Raw genomic sequence first — 12,358 nt, forward strand, 5'->3', positions numbered from 1 at the left:
CTATTGGTAGTGAGTGAGTTTAACAAGGTATTTTCTGGACAAAGCAAAGCAGTTGCACAGATCAACTCCCAGCAATAGCATGCACAAGACCTGCACAAATGCAGGTCAGGAAAATAATCCGAGCATGGAGAATGAGTACAAAGCCCCATCTCTAGCTAAGGATTTGATAGCTGCTGGCAGGGGCAAAATCTTAGGTTTCTTCAATTATGTAACCCCTAATAGGTTGTCCATACTCTAGGGCCACACCTAAGAGCAGTTGAATGACACAAACTGGAATCAGGGGGTTTAAGGAGAGATTGAGGAAAAAAAGAGATAAAGGGATGATAGAGTTAGAAATGGAGATGATAGAGAGAGATGATGGAGATAGACAGAGATGATGGAGATGACAGAGATGATGGAGATGACAGAGATGATGGAGATAGACAGAGATGATGGAGGTAGACAGAGATGATGGAGATAGACAGAGATGGTGGAGACAGAGATGATGGAGATAGACAGAGATGATGGAAATAGACAGAGATGATGGAGGTAGACAGAGATGATGGAGATAGACAGAGATGGTGGAGACAGAGATGATGGAGATAGACAGAGATGATGGAGATAGACAGAGATGATGGAGATAGACAGAGATGATGGAGATAGAGATAGAGATGATGGAGATAGACAGAGATGATGGAGATAGACAGAGATGATGGAGACAGAGATGATGGATGGAGATAGAGATGATAGAGATGATGGAGATGATAGGGATAGAGATGATGGAGATGATGGAGAAAGAGATGATGGAGATAGAGATGATGGAGATAGAGATGATGGAGATAGAGATGATGGAGATAGAGATGATTATCTCCCTATATAGATCTCTATATATATTATATTTATTTATATATGAGATACTGTTAGATAGATAGAACATAAAGTTGGGTAGGCAGGGAGGTGTTGGGGTACATGGAGGAGGGAAGTGAATATAACTAAAATACATTGCCTGAATTTCTTAAAAATTAATTGAAATAAAATTAAATAAATAAAATGTGCACCAATTTTCTTTAAGATAATAGTATTTTATTTCTCATACTGTGGCTCAAACCTAAATTCCCAGGAAGCCCATAGTCGTGTTGCAGCTGAAGCAGTAAACAGCACATATTGAGACTTGTTAGCATTCCCTGTGGAGATTTACCATCATTCCTGTTAGCACATACAACACTTCTTTCTTTTACACTTTTCCCATAATCTAACCCCAATAAAACTACTCCACTATCCCTCTTTCTAGCATACCCCTGGGCTCCACGCCTGGTTTTGCATGGACTCCCTGTGAACCTCATTTGCCCTTCTCTTTCTGGCCTGTGGAGCAATGTTCCTCCTTCACCACTCCTTCTCCTGTTTAAACAAGTTCTCTACCACTGTGCCCGCTATGTGGGACCTTCCTTCCAGAGTGCAGCTCCTTCCTTGGTATAGTTTTCCCTTCCCCTTCCAGATGTGCTGTCTTCACCCTTCTTGAGTTGGACGCTCCCAACGCCCATATTTGATCTTTCAAACCCTGGCTATCAACTTATTTTCCTGCTACTTCCAGCAGAGGTGTTCCACATTACTTGTAATTTGAAAGCAACGTCCATAGACTTTAATCTGCAAAGGTCTGGAAATGTCACATTTTATCAGTAAATATAGATCACCATGGTTGGTTTTCTAGGAAGGATGTATTTCCTGTGCTCTTAAAATGGGATGAAAAGATCAAATGACCATAGTGTACTAGGGAGGCCACTGTGTGTAGGAAGGATAAAGCCCTACAGATCTTTGTGGCGACACTGAAAGTGTCGTTTTCATGTTGCTAACATAAGAAGTTGTTTCCATAATGGAATCTCATGGACATGTAAAGGTGCTAACTCCTTAGAGAAAATGGTTCCAACACGACATTTGTATCCCTATAGAAATACTATCAGACTTACTGACACTGCAGGAATTTGGACCCAGCTTTCTTGTCTCTGGCTGGTACAGTCACTTACCCGTGATGGCCAACTGAGTCACAAAGAAGGTCATTCTGGACTTTCTTTTCCTTCTCCATGTGGAGAAGAGCACAACAGCGTTTCCCACAATGGTGAAGACAAACAGGACCCACAGGGTTATCAGCTGTTCCGTCTGAAAGAAACAGTGTAGCTTGTAAGAAAGGAGATAAATAACCAGGTTCTTCCCAGGAAGACTGCTACAGGCACCTTGCTCAGAAGTGGACTGTGTTTTTCTAAACCCTTCTTTACTCCCTTCCTCTCCCCAGCCCAGGGAAGTTTGACTCCTTTATGTAAGCAGTGGAGTAAATTGATGCAGATGAAAATTCTTCTTCTTTGGCCAAGTAATTTTAACTCCATGTTAGAAGTCAGGGTGTATAACAGAACACTACAGCCACAAAGATGTGGAAAGAAAATGTTCAAAGACAGTAAGATAGATAAGTAAACCAAACTCTTTGATTTGGTGAACTATTGTGCAGCTATCAAAGGTGAAGTGATGAAGACTTGGTAGCAACAGTAAAGATACTTGCAGTATAATATTTAAGTGGGAAAATATGAAAAAATTTATACTGGGTATGATTACAATTTTGCAAAATTATACACATAGGGAAAGAAATAAAATGCACTAAAATGTTAACAGTGGCTATTTTAGGTAGTATGATTATGGGTTATCTCTCTCTCTCTTTTTCCTTTGACAAATTTCATAAGATGGTAATATTAAAGTTCTGCTGGGTAATGTATAATTAATAAAAAAGAAGAGCAGGGGTGCCACTCACTTAAAATGCCAAGTCTCTCAGAAGATGTTTTCCATGATTGCTTCAAATGAATCTTTTTATCTGTTTGATGTCCATAGCAGAGAATAAACAGCCGAACTGTGATAGGCTAGACTCAAGGTGAGATACAGTGCATCACTTGTCAGGAAAAAACATGGGCCCAAAGGAAGCCATAGGAAGCCAGAAATCAAAACCAAATCAGTCCAAATGGTCCAGGAGAGATCATTTTAAGAGTGGACCAGACCAGGACTGCAGTCCAAGAGCACAAAAATCTCAACTGGTTAAATGCAGTGTGTTAGGAAGCTAGGATCTGGAATTTTGCTGCTTGGCCAAATATAAGTCTGAGATGCTGAAGGTAAGTATTTTTATTGATGTGATTAGCATCCATTGTAAGTCGACTTTAAATGACAGGGATTCTCCTCCACAATGTGGGCAGACCTTTACAGTGAGTGGACTTTCAGTGGGATCATGTGATAACAAACCCCTTTAAAGTTGAAAATATCACTTCATAACTATATTTTGCATATCTGACACATCAATCATCACAGTAGCCTTGCCAACCTTAACTGTGTTCAGAACCCTCACGATAAGTCACAGGTCGACACAATTACCTAGCATAAAATGTATTTTATGAGAAAGTGTTAAATATCATATGTGATGCTTTGAAAAATCATAGGAAACAGTTGTTTCCTTTCATGACAGTGTGGTTCACTGGGCACCATGCTCTTTGTTCCCACAAAAGAAAGTCAAACTGCACACTGCTAGCCCAGGAAAAAAATCCGTATTCAAAATTCAAAACACCATTTATAGAGCTGGAGATTTAACTCAGTGGTCAAATGCTTGCGTAGCCTTGACAGAGCCGTGGGTGGTAGCTTCAGCACCACACAAGTACACACACACACACACACACACACTATACTTAGTGCATATTCTTCACCTCACTGTAAAGTAACAAACGCAGGAGCTGAAGTGTCAATAAGCCCAAGACCATTATTATATTATTATACATACACTCACATTCACCGCAGAACCATGTCTAGTACTCTACGTGCATGTCGAGCTCAAAACTAACACCATTTTCTACTTAACACAGAAATTAATTCTAAGTTATGTGATAACAGAAGAATTAATTTTTTTAAGAAAAAGTCAAAACAATGCAGACCATATCCTTTTTGGTTCCCTTTCTATTTTAATCAACTCCCCATTCCAAGGTAAACACCATCAAAATGCTTCTTAGTGTTAGTGAGCACACAAAACATCAGTTTCACTGTGACATTTTCAAACAGAATCTATTTTGTTGAATCCTCCCTTCCCATCTCCTCCATTTCCTCAACCCCACTGTAACCCTCCCTCCCCCAGGCACTAGCATCCCACTGTCATGTCCAAGTGTCCCATCGCTCTCCTGGCAATCGGTTCCCTAGACAGCTTCTCTTGCTCTTATGAGGACTCCTTTATGGTTTCCATAGCCAAAGTGCACATTCAGACCTGCACATATGACTGGATCTTATTGGAGGCCATGCTCCCCAGCGGGGAGAAGAATCTGTGATATGTGTCTGTTTGTGTCTGGGTCAGTTCACTTTATATAATTCTTTCCAGATTCATCTGCTCTCCTGAAATTTTCATAACTTTATTTTGTTTTAAAGTCATACTTTATGTATAGCAAGGGAATTTATATATCATGTTAAACTATACTAGGAAGATTTGGTGTTTTTCACTTAATTTCTTTGCCTACCTAATAATTAATTAAAACTTTATTGTAAAGAATTTGCAAATAAAAAACACTACCCATTGAAATTAGGCAGATACAAAATCCACACATCTCAATGAAGTTCTATCCAGTGAGAGTGGCTGTTCTGAAACTGTGTGGCTTCCCATGGGACTTTAAATGCTCACTGGAATATAGTTTTCATAGTTTGTTTTTGCTTTTCTTTTCTTTTAAGAAAGGTTCTCATTGTGTATCTATGACTGACCAGGAATTCAATATGTAGACCATGCTGGTCTTGACTCAGAGAGATCTGCCTGCCTCCACCACTGGAGGGTTGGGGGTTACACATACGCCCCACCATTTCCAGGCTATGCTAATGCAATTTTAAACAGAAGAAAACAGGGAACTGTTTCAGGTTACAAACCCTCTCTCCCTAGAACAATTTTTTAAATTACGTTTCCTAAGTTGCTCAGTGCAAGAAATGTACACAGTGCAAGAAATGTACTCAGTGCAAGAAATGTACTCAGTTCAAGAAATGTACTCAGTGCAAGAAATGTACTCAGTGCCTAGCCATGTCTAGTTCCATTACAGAAACTGACCAAGGAATTAAAAAGAAAGCCCAGATTCACAGCCACTGTATCAAAGGAATAACACATGCTGGTTTCTTCAGAAGAGCAAAAATGCTTCTTGCTACTTCAATACACAGAGAGTTGAATTCACATATCCACCACAGCTGGTGAAAGCCATAACAGAGTTAAAACCAGAAAACATATAGCTTTTTATTTTCTTTCATGATTTAAGTGTCCCTCTCTTGATATCCTTTCTGAACTTTTAGACTTTACTCACATATTTTTATTTATAGCAAATACAATTCTCTGCAAAAAATAATTTTGATTATAGTGTATACCCTGCCAATGCTTTGAAAAATGCTTTATAGACCTATCCGTGAAAGAACAAATACATCACGTTACATTGTGAGGGTATTAGCTTGTTATTTACTATAGTCCACATACTGCACCACTTGCTTGTTTGACTCTGCAGGAGAAGTGGCTAAATGAGAGTGATATGTTCACACAATAGAATAAAGCATTTCACTTAAAAATGGATTGATGGAAAGTGAAAGATGGGTCAGTGGGTAAAGGTATTTCCTGCCAAGCCTGGGAGCCTGACTTTGGTTTCTGTGACCTACATGGTAGAAGAAGAGACTCCAACAAATTGATTATACTCTCCACCCGTGTGCTGTGACATACTTGTATACAAATATACACATACAATACACACATACATTATACACATGCACAGATACATCCTTCCATTAGTGTAACAAAATAGGTTAATGGAGGATGGGGAAATGGCTCAGTGGGATAAGTGAGGATGTGAGTTATAACTCCTAGCACACAGGTAAAAGCTAGACGCCGTGATACACGTCTAGAATCTTTGCTCTAGGAAGGTAGAGAGATCTGTGGAATTCACTGGTCAGCAAATGACAGTGAACTTAGTTTTTTTGAGGCAAAGTTTCTTGCTAAACCTGGAGATAATCATTGGTATAGGCTTACCCTATGGCTAAAGACTGTGTGTCTTTGAGTCACAGAACATGGAGAAACCAGCTTGGTTCTTACTTGGATGCTTCATCACTACTGAGTAGATTTCAGAAGAGGGGACAGAAATTCTGTACGAGCCAGAGATGGTGGGTAACTTCACGGGGACAGTGTTTTTCTAGACACAGCAAGGCAGGTGCCCATGCTCACTCATGGCAGCTGTGACGGTGTACATGGAACCTGCACAAACTCAAGCTACACAAAACCCCAGCGTGCACAGGGGAGGTGGGCATGAAATCCCATCGCTATTCACAGAGCTACTGACATTTGGGAGCTTTCAGGAGAGGGGGAGCCAGTTTCCTTTAAAGATATGACCTCTGTATGCCATCCACATGCCAGGGCAGGCTCCATCCCTAAGATGTTCATCAGACAACACAAACCAAACTCAATGGGGGTCAATAAAAAGAAATTTCAAAGCTGGGTTGGAAGGGAGTAGAGGGTAGAAGTTATGTGTGAGGTTGGGGAAGCAGGGCGTGTGTTCAAAGTACATTGTATGAAATTCTCAGTGAATTAACAGAAATGCTTTTAAAATGAGAATGTAGAAAGATGAAGTCAACCTCTGCCACAGAACACACACACACACACACACACACACACACACACACACATCTTGTAAATATAAAATGTTGAGAAGCTTATAAGGCTGTGGGACTGGAACACACTTGGAAATGAGTTGGGTCGACTCAGATTGCCTTACCCACTTGCATCTTCTGAGCAGAGCGTGGTCCCTTTGGTTGTCATATTAAATCCTAAACCTCCCTGCCAAGGGGCCACAGGGCAAGTGAGAGTCCATGGTGTGTGAGGGTCAGACACGCCATGAAGGCAGAACTTATGTGGGAGTTTCGTTGAGATAAAGGTTGAAGAGAGAAAGAGGAAGATGAAGAAGAAACAAGGACCAGCAGTAGGAAAGAGAGCAGGAGTAGGCAGAGCTTGTGTCTTAAAGGGACCTTTTGCACCTATGTACTTATGAGAGATGTATCTGTCACAGGACCCTGAGCTGGCCAGGATATTGCCTAGGTGAGTCCTGCCAGGTGACAGGGGTCAACACAATCCCTGAATCCTAACACTTAGGATATTCTACAAGCCTCTAAGGATATTCTACAAGTCTCTGTCCGTGTCAGAAGTCCAGGATAAATCTAGAAGGTCTGTGAATCCTAGACTGTATCAGACAATGTTTCAGTTCTCCACCCTGGATTTGCAAATGGAGACCTAAGATTCTGGTTAGACCAAGGGGGGCAGACACTAGTAGTGGAAGTGACGAGGGAGGCAGAATTGAGTGGGAGAACCAGCGGGCTGATCCTTGTTATTTTGAAGGCTACCAGCAACCTTTGTGCTTGTCATTCTCACTTAGAGGATCACTTCCTTGCTAACTGCCAAGTCATAGGCCTTGTCTATTGTCTTCTCCTCACCAGAGAGGATATATGTCCAGATGGCCTGCTACTTCGAAAGTCATCTTCCTATGAATGACATCAAGAGAGCCCAGGGAGGTAAAGCTATTAGCCTGGAAAGGATCATTTTGACTCTAATGGGGAAATTCAGTTTTGTTAGAGAAATGCGATGTTGAGCGAGACAAACAACTCCCTGGCAGAAGCTAATACAGCAAGGGGCCCTCCCATGCATCACACTGACAATCCCCACTCAGCAAATGGAGTGCTGGTAGTGGGGCATGAACAATAGATTTGATCATAGAGAACTTATCTTTCAAACGTTGTAGATCATCTTCGAGAATGATGCAAGATCTGTTGATTTTGCTTGGAAGGTGCATTTGTGGAACTGACTGACAGTGATGCCCCAGAGGTCCGGGGAGGGACCCAAGTGTCTATGTTCTGAATGTTGTCCTTGTGTTCTGTCCTGTCAGGTGTGAGGGGTACATGTGGGTCAGGAAAGGGTGAAGGAGTCCCTGGGCAGGTGGCATGGTGTGACAAGTCAGATGGAGCCACAGAGTGCTCATGCTCTGCTCCTGGAAGAAACTACAGGAGTTGATGGGTTCATCCAGTGCTGGACTCTGGTATGGATGTCTTTCTGAAAGGCTTTTCTGTAGTCACCCCCTGCCCTGTGTGCTCTGAATTTGCTAGGCTGTCAGAGAAGCCCACAATCTCTCGTGAAGAATTCTTGCCTGTGAACTATGATCACGGCGACAAAGAATCGTGTGTCTTGGAAATTTTTGGAAAGTATTTCTCAAAGTTATAACTTCAGCAACTTAAAGATATTTTTTGCTTAGGATGATCCTTGTATGAGCATTTACCAAATAATTATGTAAATTGGCCTTTGTCCTCAAGTGCCATGGCTTGAATAGTAAAATAACCCTATTAATTGTAAAATGACCCTACTAATAGTAAAAACTAACCCTAGACTGAGTGTGACATTGTGTGGGCTTCCAATGATAAATGATATACCCCAATGTACATCAACACTTAACAATTATTCTATCTCAAGACTCTAGCGTTGGGCCATTTAACATCTCATGATAGGAGGCCTCTGGAGATCTTCAGGTACTGTACTCACTGAACATTGAAACACATTTATTTCAACCCTAATGTAAGAAGGGAGTGGGTCACCAGTATCCCCCTCTATTGTCTCACCCAGAGATTCTAGATTTACTATCTCTTTGGGGTGATCACTGTTCTTGGATACTGTTAAAAAATCCAGGAAAGGGCACTCTCTACTGCCAGCATTGCTGTTCTTAAGCCACAGGGGAAAGGGCACAGAACCCGCAAGGTTGTGCACACTTCCTCCTCTCTTGTATTTGCATGAACTTGCTCCCTACATTTGTTGACACACCATAAAAAGGCTACCCAAGGTCAAGGTGAACTGCTGTTGACCGTGTCTAACATTATGTAGGAAGTAAGGCTGCCTGCTTATTCCTGGCTCATCATAACTGGGAGAGCACAACTCTGCATCAATCTGATACGACCCTGCCAGTGAAATCTTATTCTCCAGGAATGAGGAGGTGGAGAAAAGGCTGGACCTCCCATTCCAACAAAAGAGAAATAGATCTGCCTCTCACTCAGGTTCTGGGAAGAAAAGGACAGGGCAGACCTTTAGTCTGTAGGAGATGGCAATGCATCCAGGATTCAGTGTCAAGAAATGAAGCAGGAAGTCAGGAGTTTGGGGCTGGGCAGATGGCCTCCTGAGCTAAAATCCAAAGTCCTGGCTTGCAGCAGCAGTGAGGCTGGACTAAACTTCCATGCATGGGCATCATGATTGCTATGGTAATCAGATTTGAAGAAGCTGATGAGAGCATCTCAAGGGATCTCTCATAATAATAAAAATTCCATCAATACATGCTATAAAAGTGATAAGATATTGTCTTAGTTGCATTTTCTATTGCTGTGAAGAGACACCATGACCATGAAAATGCATATAAAGGAAACATTTAAAATAGGAGTGGCTCACTTACAGTTTTATAAGTTGAGTCCATTGTCATCCTGTCAGGGAGCATGTTGGCATGCAGGCAGTTGTGGTGCCTGGGTAGTAGCTGAGAGTCCTACCTCTTTCAGGCAACAGGAAGGAGACTGTGACACCTAGTACAGTTTAAACAAAATTCCTCAAAGCCTGTCTCCACAGAGACACACTTCCTCCAACAAGGCCATACTTACTGCTGCAAAGCCATACTGCTTAATAGTGCCACTCCCTGTGAGATTATGGGGGCTAACACATTCAAACTACCACACATATGCAAACAGAAAGAAGACACTGAAATCACTCATGTCCGACTGAGGTGTTAGAATTGGCCTCTTAATAGTCACATAACCCTGTGGCTTTTTCCTTACATCACAGTATATTGAATAGGAACAGCATGGCATTTGACACATATCCCCTAATTTAATCTTCCTAGCAGCCAAACAAGGAAGCTGTGTTCTCAGGAGCAGAGGTGAGAACACTGAAAAACACACACATTTCCAATTGAAGTCTGATCTAAGTGAGTTTGCTTGCTCTGCCATTTGGACTATAATAGCAGAAAATCACTTCCTCTGATCTGTTTAGTAGCTACCTGCCTTTTAATATTCAGACACATTAAAAGCTATTAAACTGACCCTCTATTGGGAGAGTTCATGGAATTTTAACTTTTTTAAAAAAAAAATCACGGATATCCAAACATCTATTACATGCATACATGCATTTAGTTCCAACAAAATCTATCCCTAGATGTGAAAGATTGAATCAAAGAAGTAGCAGAATCCAATGACATTGCCAAATTACTGATTAACCTGTGTGGCAGTTCTGCCCAATGCTGGAGGATGCAAATGAGCATTTTCAGGGTCCTCACAATGTGTTCTTGTTTGGTGAGTGACAAATACTTAATAGTTTTTGATCTGCTTGTCTATATTCTCCTTCTTCCTGGAGATCCCAACTCAGGTCCTCGTGCTTGTGAAGCAAGCACTTTACCAACAAAGCCATTTCCCCAGGCAGACCTTGTATATGCTTCATGTCTTTGTCTGTTTTTAATTGCTATAGCAAAGTACCTGACGCTGGGTGATACATGACATAATTTACCTACCCAAAGCTTTGGTGATTCAGGAGCATGATATATGATCTTCATCTGCTTGACTCTGGTGAGGGCTCCTGGCTACATTACAAGTTGGCAGACACCGCTGTGGTGGGGACATAGATAAGAGGGGAATCATATGGTAAGACAATAAACAAGGATGATTTATAGGCCAGGCCATGGGGACCAATTCTCTTCTACAATTCTTTTCAGTCACCAATGTAGGTAAGCTATTATAGCTTAATTGTCTGCCACATTGTCCTACTTCATTAAGGTTCAGCCACTACAACATTACCACTCTGGAGACCAAGTTCGCATATTAACCTTTTGGGGACACATTCAAGACATGTCTCAATTGGAGACTCTTGCCTGTTTGGTTTGTAATAAGGGACATCAGTTTTGTTGAATGGTTGTAGGGTTTTATTGTTGCACAGTATTGCTCTATGACTACATTCCAATTTTTAAATAATTTTCTTATTTTCTATGTATGACTATGGGTATTCATATATATATATATATATACACACACAGCTAGCTCTTTCTCTCTAACCTTCTCTCTCTCTCTCTCTCTCTCTCTCTCTCTCTCTCTCTCTCTCTCCCTCTGTGTGTGTGTGTGTGTGTGTGTGTGTGTGTGTGTGTGTGTGTGTGTGTGCACTTGTGTGTATGTGTGGAGACCCAAAGTTGATGTTGGATGCATTCTTTGATCATTCTCCTTTCATGTTTTAAACTGCAGCAGAGTCACCCACTAAACCTGGAGTGTGCAGTCTGCCCTCTGTCTCCACCTCCAAATGGCTGGGATTGCAGGTTACTAACTCTGTCCAGGGTTTTACATGATTTCTGACGCTTGCAAGCCAGCAATTTACCCACTGATCGTCTCCCCAGATGTCCAGTTGATCTCTTCCATGCACTTCAATAGACACATGGCTTGCAGCTGTTAGAGGCAGTGCTGCTCTGTGCACCTCTTGCATGTGTGTATAGGTATGGGATGGCAGGGCATGAGGAACCACACCAACCCTTGACTAGATGATGCCAAAGTACAACTCATTCTTCTGAAACATTTTATCACTTGCTGTATCTAAACACTTCTTCTGGAAATGGTATCTTTTATTTAATTTTTTCCCAAACAACAAATGGTAATTTATATGACAGTGACTCATTTTATATATTTCTTTGAAGCGTCCCAACTTGGAAATTACTGACTTTTTTTATTCCCTCCTAAGCCTCTGAGTTCTGCTGAAATAATGTGTGAGCATTACTCCTCAGACTCTTAATAAATTTTAACATATCTTCCTAGCAATCATTTTTGGCAGGTATATTAAAGTGTCATAAACCAAGAATTATATAGCTATTAATTATGGTTTTTCAAGCTCCTGCTTCTGTTTACTTAATTTCTGTCAGCAGTGCTGGTGGTTTTAGTTAGAAAATTTGGGGCAGGATCTGAACTCTCTGTGGTAGAGGGAATGCTCCTGTACCTGCATAGCATCTGCTGCTGGGGGATGGCAGTGTGTTCTGTTTATGGCCTGCAGACATGCATTGCAAATGTGGAAGTGTGGAACAGCCTTGCTTCTGGTGCTTTCTTTGTCTTTGCAGCAACTTATTTTTCTGGTTAGATGTTTGGTCTTTTGTTCTTTCCTTCAGTGTTTCTGAGACTTAGACACAAAGTTATTAGGTTGGGTCTTCTTTCACTCTGAGTCTACTTGACATTTTTTATATTAAAAGGTTCAACTTTAAGAGTCAGGTAAACTGACTTCTATGATGATTCCTTGCCCCTGTCTGCTCTCACCTGTGCCATGATT

At 41.3% G+C, this 12,358-nt stretch overlaps 1 protein-coding gene across 3 annotated transcripts in view; it reads right to left on the bottom strand.

Annotated features, from left to right (window-relative positions):
- Positions 1 to 12,358, bottom strand: part of Npsr1 (neuropeptide S receptor 1) — a 192,138-nt gene that overhangs the window by 156,648 nt on the left and 23,132 nt on the right. For 2 of the 3 annotated variants that reach the window (XM_048446369.3, XM_048446368.3), the window contains exon 2: positions 2,001 to 2,133. In XM_048446369.3, coding sequence (XP_048302326.1) covers positions 2,001 to 2,133 — 133 coding nt within the window. Of the gene's footprint in view, positions 1 to 1,077; positions 1,164 to 2,000; positions 2,134 to 10,574; positions 10,669 to 12,358 lie in introns of those variants that run through there. The other variant, XR_007234428.3, reaches the window with a different exon arrangement.

Source organism: Myodes glareolus, chromosome 4 (genome assembly GCF_982192425.1).
Source record: "Myodes glareolus chromosome 4, mMyoGla1.1, whole genome shotgun sequence".
NCBI classification, from domain to species: Eukaryota; Metazoa; Chordata; class Mammalia; order Rodentia; family Cricetidae; genus Myodes; species Myodes glareolus.